This window comes from Dermochelys coriacea, chromosome 9 (genome assembly GCF_009764565.3).
Source record: "Dermochelys coriacea isolate rDerCor1 chromosome 9, rDerCor1.pri.v4, whole genome shotgun sequence".
In the NCBI taxonomy this organism is placed as follows: domain Eukaryota; kingdom Metazoa; phylum Chordata; order Testudines; family Dermochelyidae; genus Dermochelys; species Dermochelys coriacea.
Genome location: NC_050076.1, coordinates 25,412,938 through 25,428,697, shown reverse-complemented (window position 1 = coordinate 25,428,697; position 15,760 = coordinate 25,412,938). Strand labels below are relative to the sequence as shown.

The 15,760-nt window shown below is 39.8% G+C and overlaps 1 protein-coding gene across 6 annotated transcripts in view; it reads right to left on the bottom strand.

Annotated features, from left to right (window-relative positions):
- Positions 1 to 346: 346 nt before the first annotated feature.
- PLCH1 (phospholipase C eta 1) overlaps positions 347 to 15,760 on the bottom strand; it is a 170,562-nt gene continuing 155,148 nt past the window's right edge. For 3 of the 6 annotated variants that reach the window (XM_043492498.1, XM_038417647.2, XM_038417648.2), the window contains 5 exons: positions 12,596 to 12,742; positions 12,181 to 12,260; positions 10,121 to 10,180; positions 9,293 to 9,653; positions 347 to 4,298 (listed from right to left, as the gene is read on the bottom strand). In XM_043492498.1, coding sequence (XP_043348433.1) covers positions 2,194 to 4,298; positions 9,293 to 9,653; positions 10,121 to 10,180; positions 12,181 to 12,260; positions 12,596 to 12,742 — 2,753 coding nt within the window. In that variant the 3' untranslated portion in view covers positions 347 to 2,193. The remainder of the gene's footprint in view (positions 4,299 to 9,292; positions 9,654 to 10,120; positions 10,181 to 12,180; positions 12,261 to 12,595; positions 12,743 to 15,760) is intronic. The other 3 variants (XM_043492499.1, XM_038417654.2, XM_043492500.1) reach the window with 2 other exon arrangements.

Genomic DNA, 15,760 nt, shown 5'->3' with positions numbered 1-15,760 from the left:
TTGGTTTTTTTTGCCTTGAAGCATTTTTATGCTGCTACTTCCCCTGAAAGCCAGTCAATATCTGTTTTACATTCCATACAGGGCTCGAGCTAGCATGCTAAAAATAGCAGGGTGGAAGTTGTGGTTTGGGCAGCAACTCAGGCTCTCAAGCCTACCCAGCCCTAAGTCTGAGCTCAGATGGCTACCCCAAGTCTTCACCAGAGCCGCTACTTCCAGCTGCTATTTTTAGTCTGCTAGCTCAAGCCCCGCCAGCGCAACCCTGTCTACCCAGGCAGGGAGGCATGCTCCACCTGCAGTGTGGATGTACCCTAGGAGCACTGGACGAGTGGACTGGAGGGCTCCCAATAGTGTCACTGAACATGGGGATTTAGCAGCAGCTAATAGAGCTGGAGACTATATTGGACATTATTCCATCCTGTATAGTTACTACCCTTGTGTGTATGTTTTGATTTGATTTGCTCTAGCTGAGGGATATAGCACAAAATATTTTTGTCACGTGACTGGTTAAAAAAATCAATCGGGAGAGCCCAAAAAAATGGATCTATGAAAAATACACACTGCATCAGTTAACATTCAAAATCTACAAAAAGGCATTTTGACACAAAAAGTAGGGACATTCCATTGAAAAATATTGGATTGGGAGAATCTTCTATAGGGAGAGAATAGATAAATGGTAAATATGGCACTGCCATTTCTAACTGGTAATTATAGAAATACTCAGTAAATATGACTTCCTATCAGAACCATTTAGCAACATTGGATGCTTTTCTCCCCTTTAGAAAATAAAATGTTCTGAGTTGTAAATTACTTGTTAGAATTATGATCACTACCTGACATGAGAAGGGTTTCCTTTATAAAGGTTTATTGCAAATGCACGACAAGACAAATGTCTGCAATCACTGACTGCCACAAGTTCAACAGTAATTGCATTTGCTATAACATCACTAAATATGTATCAGGTGCATAAAAATCTATTTTAATGATGTCTCCATGAATAATAATAATATCCTGTATTACAAAAGAAAAGAGGTAAAAGGTCTTTTACATATCATGAAAATGTGTTCACAGTGACAGCAAAGTATACCTTAAACCCAAAATAAAGCTATCTTGCTCCCTTCAGGGAAGTTTTGTGTATTTTTGTAATTCACTCACTTGGTTTTCAACATAATGTAGAAAAAGCCCTTTTCTCAAAACCATGTAATGATGGAAGCCAAACTACTTATCCTGATATGTACGCAGTAACTACTATACTGACAATCAACAATTTAGCATATAATTACAAACATAGAAAACATCTCTGCTACTGTATTCAAGTTACATATACAGCCAATATCAAAAATACATAACAAAATATTTGGAAAGAAAGATTTTCTTCCACTTGTTGAATGCTCATTTCAGGATAGGAACAAGATGAACAGGAATGCTGGAAGAAGTCTATGTATAAGAACATTCCTGTTCACCACACTCCCATCCTGAAATAAGCACTCAACAAGAGGAAGAAAAAGTTACCATTCTATTTCATTTAAAGAGCGGAAGACGATCTACAAGTTACTTGCAAATTTGAATGAATCCTAATGCTTCAAATCTGTAGTTCATGTATGGAAAGCTTAAAATCAACATTAACAAATATGTAAATACAATTAAGATAGAAAACAGCTTTATGAATGAAGCATCTAATACTGAAAACACTTATTATTGGTGTTAGTGATTCCCACCATCAATAGTCCCATTGACTACTAACAGCAGAAAGCATTATCCTAAGTAGCAATTCCAATATGGGGTCCAAAAAGGTGGTCTCCTAAAATTCTCTCTGCAAGCAGCTAAAAGTTTAGGGAAAAAAGCAATATATTTATTGAATGAATTGCTGAGCTCTGCTGATGTGCACAGAAGTGCAGAACTCTATTCTTAAAATTTACATGCATTACAAATACAGGACACTGTGAATGTTCAGATCTATTGCATGCAAATAATTCACTCTGTCATTTCTGAATAAAAATACATACATACATAAGAAAGGATCACAGAATCTATTTACATAATCTTTGACAGGAAACGGCACATGAAATCAAGACTAAATCATTAGCTTAAAATTGCATTTCTAAATAATTTAAAAGTCAAGGACTATACTTCTTGCTAAAAATCCTTCATTCAATGAAATAGTTTGTAAACACTGAACATGTACATGTATACAATTTACAGTCTCAGAAGGAAATAAATTTCTGGTTTATCATCATTGCTTGGCTCCATCTGCAAAACGGAATCATCTGTACAAAACTGGTCATTGCCTCCATAGCGCAAAGAAGTACATGCGCCCTCTGGTACACCCCGATCTTCCAGATCCTCTCCACTGAAGTCATTCAGGTATCTTGCTATGTAAGAGCCAGTGGAATGCCTGTTGATAACATGAGCTGATACTGATGGTTTGTTTCTTAGAACTACCCCTGCTATGCTGCTAGCATTAGAAAGTTTTTGCTTATTGGCTTCTTGTCTTTCCTTAGCACGACTAGCAATATTGCGTACTCTGCTTTGACTTCTGGATGACAGTTTTCTGACCAATGCCTTGGGGCAATCATCATCATTCTGCTTAGAATACAAAGTTTGACAGTTGTCTTCCTGGTCAAAGGACACCAGTTTTCGCAATTGTTCTGTCAGTGTGTCTGTAGATTGTGGTCTCTTAGTTTTCATAGCTGCAACTTTCTTGTCTCTCATGCCAGATGTAATAAAGCTTCTACTTATGTATTTGTACTTGCTTTCAAAATTGCAGGAGATATCCTCTGATGTCAAGTCTCCCAGGCTCTTGGATTTGCAAGGACTAGGCTGTTTGACGACTGTAGTAGCAGGGTAGGGCAAAGTGTTCTTGGGTGTAGGTGAATGCATATTAAGTCTAGATCTTTGGGAGACATACAACAAATCATTGTGTGTATCTGAAGTTTGCAGATAATTATTATGCAAAAAGCCAACACTCTGAAATGCTGGGTAAGGAAAACTTTGATTTCTTGCAGTCCTAAAATTATTTGAATTATCCAGGGCAGCACTGTGAAGGTCCTCGTTAATTAAATTATTCCCAGAGATTCTCTCACAGTAGTATCCTGAGTCCTGATTATGCTTCAGTTTCAAAGAAGCAGCAAGTTGGCTCATATCTTCTCTCTTGAATTCATATGCAGTTATCAGGAGGTCTTGGGAATCTCCCTCTACTTCCATAAGACTGCTGCCTGCTGAGGTTATACATGCAGGAGGGTCAACTATTGTATCTTCCAAAGTGCAGGAACTGCAATCCTCAAGGGTTTCCCAATTTGTTCCACACTTCCTTTTGGGATTTGCTGTTAGCAGATGGAGAGGGGAAGTGCAAGGGGACACTGGAAGGCTATTTTCCACACAGTCTGACTTCTTGCAAGCTGGTTCATCTACTGGTTTACAATCAGAGGCTGGTGAAAGAGATGTCTCATGGATAATTGTATACACAGAATACTCTGTTGTCTCAGGGCTGGAGAATATAGCAGTATCTGGTGTTGAGAATAATGGTGATTCAACAGATTTTACATTAGTAAAGTTTTGTTTAAGGGGTGTACTTAGATCAACAGTAAACATGTGTGGATGTGCCGACACCACACTGAAGGTTTGGTTGCTGGTGCCTTGAAGACTTGAAACAACAGTCAGATTAGTCTGGTCATCTGTAACATCAAACTGTCCAATAAGTGCTGAGACAGAACTACTCATCTCGCTCTCGTTTGTTAAAGAAACCTCATCTATGAGACGAGAAACATCACTATCCTGCAGAGCTGCAGTCGAGTGTAAATCGTAGATGTCAGAACAGATGGTGGAAGATATATCAGTCAGTGAAAAAGTGGTTACAGTACTGCTCATAATGACATCATATTTATTATTTTCAAATTCCTGTTCCTTTGCAGAAAGACAACTTCCTGCTGGTGTTTTTTTCTCCTCTTTACACCCTCCAGTCTCCTCTTCTCTCTTTTCATCTGTGTAATTTGTATCTTGTATTTTTTCTGTACCAAGGTCAAAAACTGAATCCTGCCTTATATGAACAGGTTCATTGGAAAGGTGACTTTTCTGGTATTCTGTGGAGTGATTTGTCTCAGCTATTCCACTTACAAAGTTGAAGCTTTCTGCATGTTCATGTACAGATGATTCTATAGAACTGCCAATTCTGGCATCACTCTGGGAAGTAGCTTTTTTATGCAGAGATGCAGAATTTGAAGAAGGTGCAGCTTGCTCAGGGGATGAAAAGATATGTTCTTTCAAGTTTGTTTGGTTCACGTTTGTACCATTGTTGCTATCTGCTAAATCAAATAAAAAGCACATTATTATACATGTTTTGTTTACTATCTGCTAACAACTATTTTGCCTTTAGACAGACAAATGGAGAATGTAAAATTAGTTACAATTGTGATAAGATTTAATTATGGGGTTGTGCAGGTTAGGAAAAATTATTTGTGTGATATGAATAAATGAGAAAATATAGCTGTAGGCACTTCATTGAAGCTTCCTTTGAATGTCTATTACATCTGACACGTGATGTAATATTTGTTGTAAATAATGTCAATGAGTTACCATATTTTGTACATGTGGTATTACCTTCAGTTGTATTCCTATTCAGATTTGTACTATAAAGAAGCATGATAATAAAGACAGAACAAAACAGCTCTGTTAAACAATATAATATATCTGGAAACAAGAGGCATGTTTATCAGAACTCTGAGTAAAACATCAGATAGTTGGACCCCATACATAATGTTTTTGGTAACAGTTTATGTGCAATTTCAGATTTAATTTGTGAGTCTCTAACAACATTTAACTTTCTAAACTTCTGCATTCATAAGAGAACAAGTTTTTGAATTCCATGAAAGAATATATTTTACATGTTTCTACATTAGCTTATCAAATTCTGGTTACATTTCTACAACTGTATAGGTTGAATCCTGCCTCCATTACTCATTCCTTACATAGGTAAGACCCCTGTTAACTTCAGCTACACTTTTACCTAACTTAGGGCTGGATATGTACAGCAGGAAATTGACCTTTTACGAATTACAGTTTCTAACATTCAACAGAAATAAGGTACAACTAGAAAAAAAACCCCAAAGAGTAAGGGCAGGGTCCCTCATTTATTGGGCATTCAAAACTCCCAGCATTGGGGTTTATAGTGCACAGGCAATGCAGGATCAGTCCCCAAATTATAACAATGAAAACATTCCTAATGTTCTCAGAACCAAGCATATTAAGTTGAGAGTATCTCCACATACTGATTGAACTGATCCATATTTGATTTCTTTCTGTAGAGAACACAGCAAAATATACAGGGCCAAATTCAACCTTGGTGTAATTCTAGTAAAGTTAGTGAAGAATAATTTAGCCACAATATTTTGCTGCAATGAGCCTTTGTTGGGTTCAGTTTAGCAGCCTTCTGTTCTTTGCTTTCTGTAATGAAATACGGACAATTTGTAACCTGATTATTTCCTTTCTGGGACTGACCTCTCCCCTAGTCTGAAAAATCGGCGCTGAACCTCTTTTTTCTACAAATACCATAGGCAGTTCACACATGTACATGTGTCTTTGCCACATCCCTTCCATCCTTGCTCAAGATAAGTACTTCCAAGGCTATACAGATACGTGAGATCCTTAGTAGGAGATCGACTATAACTAAGGATAAGATTTTCTCATGGAGGTCATGGAAGTCACGGATTCCATGACTTTCAGAGACCTCTGGGACATTTTCTGCTTCAGCTTCAACCCTGTGACCTTGGAGCTCTGAGCCACTGGCCCTGGAGCTCTGAGCTGCCACAGACGGCAGGGGCCGTGGAACTCCGAGTCTCTTCCCCTGGAGTTCTGAGCCGCTGCAGGAGATGGGGACCCTGAAGCGCTGAGCCGCTGGCCCTGGAGCTATGAGCCACTGCAGGTGGTGGGCGCCTGGAGCTTTGAGGCACTGTAGGCGGGGGCTCTGCAGCTGTCAACCGCATGGCTGTGGCTGGAGCCTTCCCCATGTGGCATAGCTCAGGCTCTCAGTCCCCCCCACCTCCATGCAAGGCTTGGGCTTCATTTGTTGTAATCGCCCTCGCCCCCATCCTTACCCCCCCGTTACTTTTAATAAAAGTCACAGTTGCGGACTTCCGTGAATTTTTGTTTATTGCCTGCGATCTGTCTGTGACTTTTACTAAAAATAACCATGACAAAATCTTAACCTTAACTATTACTTCTTAACAGCAATGCCTTATTCGATTATGTCAACTATGTACATGGACCCTAAAGAGGCCACTGTAAAGATACCTAAGTAACTTACCTTGGGTGAGGCAGACTGAAGGGAGAGATCAATGCCAGAAAGAAAATCGTCAAGGAACAAATTTTCCATTCTGGACCTTGATTTTTCCCCCAGTGTAAGGCATCTGGGAAGGAGTGATCAATAGGGGAAAATTAGTAGGGAGGGAGAGATAAGTAGGACACTAGAAGAAAGCTCCCCTTTTCTGTAAATTAGCAGTCTTCATCTTTTTTGGGACCACTGCCCCTGAGCACCTTCCTAGCAAAGGATGTTTCTGCAGAGGAATGAGGACCAGCCTTTAGTGTTTTATTAACGTAGTGATGGATGACCAGATGGTGATAGCATTACAGATTTCCTCTGTAATGGCTAATGCCCTTTGTCCCCACAGGCCACCACGGAACATGTTGAATTGACTCTGATCCCTTATGGAATAAGTTTATCTGTGGCTGAATATGCTTTGGTGATGCCACAGTTTATCCAGCTAGCTATGGAGGATTAGGGTACTTTCAGGCCCAATCATTTAGAGTGGGAGGAAACAGTTCTGCTAAGATACATTTTAGTTGCTCTTCTTGCATCAAGCATGTGCCACACTTTATCTTATAGACATGAAACTTTAGGAGAAAAGCTCCTTACTCTGTAGGAAAGAAAAAGTTAAACTTAGTTGTGAATTATTCTGGAGTATGACCCTAAAGATACAGTAAGTCCTCACGGAAGATAAAAACTGGACAGAGATACAAAAGTGGGTCAGAGAACAGGAGAGCCTGCCTGCTGGACCATGGAGTACATCCTGCCTGTGCAACAGCTCCACTAGCTCTGAGAACCACAGCCGCCTTAGCAAATTCAGGGTGCTTAAGAAGGAGAAGGCCACAGTCATTCCAATCTTCTGAATCACTCTTCCTAGTGGAAGAAGGAGAAAGCGGAGAGAGGCTGATTCAGTCATTTGTGTGCCAGACAGTCTATTTCCAGTGACATTTAGTCTGGTTCCCTGGTGAAGAATAACCTCACTTTTGTGTTCTGGCTGAACATAAATAGGTCTCTTTGGAGGTGGCCTAGCTCCCTGGATATCAGCTTGGTTCATGGACCATTCTGAGCTGTCTATCTGCTGATAACTTAGCTGATTCACTTTTGTGATGTGGCCCTTTATGAAGATCACACCAGATCACTGTGTCTCTAGCACATTGTTGCCAGTGAGGCCTTCAGAACACTGAAGAAGCTTTGAAGTCCCTTCTAAGGGTGTCTTCTATCTAGCTGCCTGCAGAGTCTTCAGGAATTACTACATCCTCTACCAGGGATGCCCACACTGCAACAGCCTTCAGGCAGAAGAAGAGAGAACCTTTGAATTCTAGGATTCTGCAGAATTTCAGGGCTTGCTAACTGAGTCTTATCCTTTATTGGGATTTTCCCATTCCTCCCTAATGACTTATTTGAAGGAGGAATACAGGAGGATGGCAAACTTTGTTTTCATTTTGCTCACTGCTCCCCCAGAATCAGCTTTTAAAAGCTAGGGACCAGATTCTGTTTCTTCCAAGAATGCAGTAGGGCAAAGATGGCTTACGGCTATAGACTTTCCCTTGCCAGGGGCCTGGCTAAGCCTGCTCTAATTTAAGAGTGGCTGCAATGGCTCTGTATGGTGCCAGTCCATAGCCAAGAATAACCAGAATGCAGACACACTCTGACTATGCCTTCTGCCACCAACATGGTCCAGGCATGCTTCCTGCATCAAGAACTGAAAAGAGAACTGAAAAGAGGGCAGCTCTGCACTATCTGAAGAAACCTCTTATTCCCTGAGGGGCCATTCCTGCCAGGTGAAAAGCCTTTTTATATTACTGGAACAGCATGAAGGGGCTAATCTGGCTTTTGGATTGCAGTGGGTGAGACAGGAGTGCTGAACTGCTGCTCTGCACTGCCAAAAGCACCGAACCTGGAGGAAGGGTGCAGGGGGTATGGCCAAGTCCTGGAGCCATGGAAGTGTCTGAATGGAGTATTTGCAGAACGAAAAGTGCCGCTCAGATGTTTCAGACTGGGTGAGAGCTCTGGATCAGGAACAAAAAGGTCTCAGACACCAATACCACAAAATTACAGACTTTCTGGAACTATTCAGATGCTCGTGTGTGTCACCTGTTTGGCATGCTGAGCTGGCTCTGCATTTCATTTGCTCAGGTTTTACACCAAAGTCCACTGGATTCACCCCAGTATATCAGATATCAAACTCAGGCCCAGTGGATTTAAATACTTTTGGGCTGAGTAACTTCAAGAATCAAAACATATTACATGTGAACATTTATATTTTAATCTAGGAATATAAAAAATAACTAAGATTCCAGCCTTGCCCACCATTTTCCCCATATAATTCAGGTTTATAATTTTGTAAAGTTAATTTTAAAGGACAATGTCAAGGTTCTTAGATTCAAATTTGACCTACTTTTCCCCTTTTACATCTTTGTGCAAAGTCCATTTTTTTCTTTATATACAAAACAAATGCTTTTCTTTCTTTCCAAAACAAATGCTTCCTGCTTTTTTTTCCTTGAAAAAAAAAATTTAAAATACACAATGCCAGCTCATAGCTCTCATGCGTAAACTCACAGTAACAAACCCAGAGCTTTAAAATGATTGAAGAAAAAACAATTTTGGCAGGGATGTAGATTTCATCTTCAAGCTTCTAAAGGATACTTAAAAAATCAACTGCTAATAAACTAACTTTTTTAAATATGAAAAGAAACTTGACAAGTGTTCTTTAAGCAAATCTGTGGAAAATACTGTAATCCACTTGCCTAGTCTGGGGAGAGGAAACTTTTCTTGGGTTTCACTTGTCAGGATACAGGAAGAACTTTAAAAATGCAAGTGACAGTTTTGTTGTATATCACTTTGATAAGCACAACAGTCATTTTACATCCTATTGGGCTTGATCCTGCAGTCCTTATTCACATGAGTTCAATGGAACTACTCATATGAGGATTGCAGTACTGATCTTAATACGGTTTTAAAGCTACTACACTAAAAGTCACTTTGGAAGCATCTTACCAGAGGTATTTTCTTTTCTTTTGGTGTCTTTAACTGTTTCACATTCTGGTGAAGACAATCCCATCAGAAGGAATTTGTCAATTGGCATAGAAGCAGGACGTGCTTGCAAACTCCTGGTTGTACGCTTTATAACTTCTTCCTTGTCTTTCATGACTGTTGGCTCAGAGGTACCGTCTTTAATTTCTGTAGTTTCCTGAAAGCCCATTTTGCTCTTCTTCCTGCCTTTTGCCGGAGCACTGGCCGTGCGTCGGAGAATTCGATCACCAATTGATCGTTTCCGCACATAATGCCCATTGTTTTCAGCAGAATTGTGTTTAGGATTCTTGTTAAACAACCCTTTGAGTCCTATCAGCTGCCTGTTCTGAAAAAAAGAAAACAATCACATTCCTTAAGTTCAGCCTGTGATTTAAACTGCTATTGAATACATATGTGTGAATCATGAATGCAACATCAAAAAACAAAGCAAAGCAAAAATTCACACCAACTAATTCACACATATTCAGACCAGGAAACAATCAGCATAGGTCACCATGAATTCATGCATGTATGAATTCCCCCTCATTAGGAAGGCAGCCTGCCATAATTACTGTGGATCTTTAATAGAAGTTTCCTAATCAGAGCTGACAAGATTGTAAGAAATGCTCTGTAGTGACAGGCTGCCCATTAACGTAAAGTTTTATGACATGGGCTTGATCAAAGCAACATTTAAATATTGCAGACTCTTAATGAGGAATGAAGAGATATAGTAGTTATGGTATATCATGTGACTGGGAACTGTTTGATAAATCTGTGCCCAGCAAGTGCAAAGTGCATGCTAATGAAGACTACCTTAGTGGCTCCTAGAAAGTGCAATATAGTATAACTGGGATTGAGGATTAAAGGACTCCACTGAAAGGAAAACAAATGCAGACATATTTGGCTAATGTTTTCAAGGCTGTGACACAAGCAAGCAAGATAGTTGGTGTAAGTAGTTCTCTATAGTTAAATCATTTAAAATAGATTATTAGTCTTACACCAATCTCATTCAGATAGACACTTCACTCGGTATCCTCGGTTATACAGGGTATGGAAAGTACCTCCAGGTTTTAAATATATCTTGTAAAAAAACAATACAGTCCATCATTACAGTAAGCATTTGGTGGCAGAGCAAAATTTTATAAAGAAAAGCTCAAGCCTCAGAGGGTGTTTTTTAAATCTTCTCCTAGTGCTACCATTCAGCCCAATTATACTAGGAAATTACTCAGAAATTTTTTTCCCTTTAACTCGGTCCTCTCTGAAGAGTATGTGAGTCAAACAGCAATCCCTGTTGAACGTAAATGGCATGGGATTTCACTTGTATTAACTTGTGCATCTGGATACCTACAGATCCTGGGAGCACCTATATATTTTCTTCAGTCCTTTTAATTTTCGTTTAAAATGGATTTAGTGTTGGTGAAAGATGCCAGACTGATCACTTTGGAGACTGAGGATCTCTGTGTTTCCACAGAACAGAAACAGCCCAGGTAGTGTCAATGCAAGTTGCTCTGCAATGGCCATCACCCTTTGTTGAAGGGACCACTTCCAGAGGTAAGAGCAAGTAATTCAGTTCCCATGTGCATTCAATCCCATGTACATGCTGAGACCAGGGTGCCAATTGTGGGGTAAACACCTGTACACATGAATCTGAACCGACATCGCCAACTGATTTAACATAGGGCAGGATGTTTATGAAATGGTCATGAATTCAGTCACTGTTGATCTGGACGGTGTTAAAACTGGTGACCTAGGCCCCGTCTACACTCGCCTTCTCCCCTCAAATGTTTCCGCTGATGCAGATCTACTAGTTGGAGCAACTGTAGGCGCTCTAGTGCATACAAAGCGCTGGTGGTGTTGCTTTTAGATCCTGTTGTTTAGAGCTGCTCTGAGCAGAGAGAGAGACTCTGAGCTACGTAATTCCTCTTTTCACACTCCTTAAAAAATAAATCTAAATATAGTCATTGAAATGAAGGTCCTTTTTGTTCTTGGTACCTCTCTCTGTTTTAATTATCTTATCTATGCCATTGACTTCTGGTAATTCTTTTAACCACCTATTTATAGTAACTTGTATACCTCTTGTAAAGGGTTGAACAGAGGTAGCTAACGCTGAAATAATGAGTAATAGACTGAGCTTTTGCTTTCATTTTAAAACTTGAAGTTTTAAAATTTTTCATCTTTAGAAACATCGCAGAAAAGCAACAACACTTCACATGCTAAAACTTAAATAGCTGAGAATTAAAATTGGAGTTTAAAATGTCTTGTCAAATACCCAGAACTAATGGTGTGACTACAGCTCTTGACAATTACTTTTTAAAAATAAAGTAACTTAAAATGAGCCTATAGGGATTTACATACTGTACCTAGGTGAGAAATTAATATTAGGTGACAAAGAAAAGAGGATTCACAGTTATGTGTGCTAGGATTACGGCAATGATATTGCTTTGAGGTTAAAGAGATCTTCTGCAAGGGTCGGGCGGGGGAATTTTATATTATGGCCTTATTCTCCATCACCTTGTGCTTTGTGCAGTCATTTACATAAGGGCTAAGGGAGTGAAATTGCACTGATGTAAATGATGACACAAGGTGCAGAGCAGTGGAGAATCAGGCCCTATCTCTCTTGTTATTGTTGCTGCTGTTTTGTATATTTTGCTTTTCTCTGGAGCATTAGCTGTTACTCTTGCCAGAGGCAGGACACTAGATTTAATAGACCTCTGGTCTGATCCAATATGAAAAATGCCATGTTCCAAAATTGTAGGAATCAGTCAGAGCCCACATTAATTCTACTTGGTTATACTGATGCATCTTAACCCATTGTTGCCAGCAGTACGATACAGAAACATCTGTAAAGTATTTATGTTCCCATGTATACCTACCTTTCCATAGATTTCATTGATTGTTATATGGACAAATATGGATGCTTCAGTCAGTCCCTCTAAGTACACATGACGATAGCCTAATAAAATGAGAAAACAAAGTAACAAAGAATCAGCACTATGTATTTTATGTGCAGTTAGCAAGGCTGTCCATACAATATCTTTTGCAATTATACATTACATATACAGTAACTCTGAGCAATTGTTTATTTATAATAATACAGTCCCCTTCCATAACATCTTCCATCTGAGAACCTCAAACGGCTTCACAAACATTAATGAGTTTAGCCTTACAACCCCCTAGTGAAGTAAATAAGTATTTATCTCCATTTTACATTCTCTGCTTTAACTACAAAACTACCCTTCCTTCTATTTTCAACTAAATATCAAAGTCAAGTCAACGAGTGGAACTAACCAGGCACAAGACTGCTGAAGGCCACAGTTCTTTGTCCAACAAAATCTCGACCAATAGGATCATGGTCCCAAACAAGAAATCGAACCAAAGCTATTTCAGGCATGTGGATGGTAAAAGTGAGAGTTTCCTCCCAAACAGGGTTAAATCCTATGGGACACACAGAATAGAAAGTCAGGAAAATACAACAGCAGCAGCCGATGATGATGTCATTATCTGTGAAAACCAGAGATAAGGAAAGCTGCCACTCAAACAGACCTGATGCACAAGTGAATGTACATTATTTCCCAAAAAATCCCTAAGAGTCACTAGCAGACAAATAAATGAAGAAGCTGCAACATAGCCATGTCACTTCTCTAAGTGGGACCTTTGCTTTATGGCTGCTACATGGGAGTTGAACTGTATGCCTGGCAAGCCCAGAGGATGGAGTGAGGAGAATAGCCACTAATGCAGTATATGTAAATTACAATGCAAAATGCAGCACTACGATGTGCCAAGGCAGCTGTGTGAAGAGACCTATATGCAGAAAAATGAGTGGTATCTCTCTGGCAACTTTTATGAACTACAGAAAGAGTCTGGATTGAGCATCAGGCAGAGAATCTGCATGTGGCAGCATGGCAGGGCAGATTGCTGTGCTACTAGTGTGACAGGTCAAGCTCAGATGGGCCAAGATGCCCAGGAACTATCCTTGTGTTTCTCCATGGGTCACTGCCATACATGAGAATTGACAGCCGCATCTCCCTGGCCGTTCCACTCTGTTGCTAGCCTTGTGTCCCATAGGGGCTGATGTGGCAGAGAGGCTGTCTGTGGCACGGTTTGTTTTCATTTTGTTTCTCATTATTTGTATATACCATGCATACATGTATGATTGGTACTAGAGACGTCTACCTAAAGGAGACATAAGCAGAGTCCAGAGAAAAGAGAGAGATTGTGAGGAAGGCATTCTCCCTTCTCACCCACTCCATTATCTTATTTTTCCCACTCCCGCAATTTTTGGCTAGAAAGCAAAATTTTAAAGCTCAAGATCCAAGGATATATCATCCATCAAAACACAGTCACTTGGTTCCATATGCTATCAAGCTTTGCAGTCTAACACTGATGTGAAAAAAAATTAATACAGAATCTGACTGATATAGTTGACACAAAATTTTTCTTAACCATTTTGTTTTTCTTGGTTCTGGTGTTAGTCGTCATCTTACCTGCAGACAGCTTTTGTCATGTCGCTCTTTCCATGATTCTACAGTGAGCAGGTCAATTACTACTCACACCTGCCCTCTTCCCAGGACTCTTGTTAAAAATGGAAGGGTTAGCCTTGTTTTCTTCTCTTCTTGCTAACTAGGAGATTCCAGCCCATTCTTCACTCTCTAGGGACTGTGGCTTGAATACGTCATAACTGTTACCTGCCTAATTAAGGACCAGATCCTGCCACCCCTTTCACATGCTGTGTAATAACTTACCCTGCAAACTGTCCCATTGTAATCACTATGGGTACCTTCACCAGTGTTAGTGTTAAATGGGACTACAAGCATAACAAGGTATTACTATAGTATTACTTAACAGGAGGCAAGGATGGCAGAATCTGTCCCTAAGAATATAACTCAATAACAATTGGAGAGAGAATTACACATAGATGTAGCAGAGAAGAATAGACCCCAAAAGATTAAAATATTCAGGGCCTGATTCTCATGTATGTCCTGTTGCCTCTATATAGCTTTGGTGGAGTAAAAGGGCCATAAAGGGGGAGAAAACAGCCTCAGGAAATGTCCTCTATACAAGGAGACCCTCTGGCAAGAGCAGAGCTGGCACAGTAGCTCTGTGCTAGCCTCCTCCATGTCCCTAGGTATATGCCAAGAACAAGTAACAATAATTTATAGTCAAATACTATCAAAAACTGCAGACCAAGCTAAAAATCAGCAAGGAAATTTCACCCTTGTCAATCATTATAAGGTAATTCTCAAACCATCAGGGACATAATAACATGGAGAAGGATCAGAATATCACATAAGGACAATCATGAAAACTGGAGTTATAGAAATGGGATGAAATTGAATGGTGAAAAGTTTACGGTCATGCACGTAGGGACTAGCAACAAGAATTTTTGCTACAAACTTGGGATTTATCGGTTGGAAGTGACAGTGGATGAGAAAGACATGAGTATATTGGTCAACTATAAGATGACTATGAGCTGTCAGTGTGATGTGTCCATGAAAAAGGCTAATGCAATCCTAGGATGCATCAGGCAAAGTATTTCCAGTAGAGAGAGGGAAGTGTTATTACCATTGTATAAGGCCCTGATGAGAACTCATCTGGAATACTACATGCAGTTTTGGTCTCCCATGTTTAAGAAAGATTAATTCAAACTGGAACAGATGCAGAAAAAGGCTACTGGGAGGACCAGAGGAACGGAGAACCTGCCTGACGTGAGGAGACTTGAGGAGCTTGACTTGTTTAGCCTAACAAAAGGAAGTCTATGGGAAGATATGATTGCTCTCTATGAATACATCAGAGGGGCAAACACCAAGGATGGGGAGGAATTATTTAAGTTAAGGAACAATGTTGGACAAATGAATATAAACTGGCCTTCAACAAGTTTAGGCTTGAAATTAGACAAAGGTTTCTAACTATCAGAGGAGTGAAGTAACCGGGACCCCATAACATAATTGTTATTGGAGTGTGGAAAATTCTGAGTCTAACCAATTCCTAACTTGGTTTGGCTGGCCAATATGGACATGGCAAACCATGCCTGAATAATTGCATTATGTAGCGCCCTAGATTACAGCATAGTATGGCCCCATTTACACTGATTGACCAAACCATATTAGCATGTCTAAGCATGGACATGTTTTACACTTTTAAGAAATTTGGGCTAAACACAGTTTCTAACACACTTTTGTCCAAACCGTATCAGCAATGGCCAGCTGAAACTGATTTTGTTGGAATTGATGTTAAACACAATTTCTCAGAGTGATTAAAAACCCTGTATAGATGGGGCTTAAACCACAAGAGAAAAAAGTCCATGCAATCCCTGAAGGATTAGTAGGTCAGCAGTTGTCACCCCAGCATTCCACAGCTCTCCTCTGCATTGATCTAGCAATATCTTTTTCATTATTTGAAAATATGGTTGTACTTCATATTAAGGGTACATTTATAAATAACTTATGAAAGGCT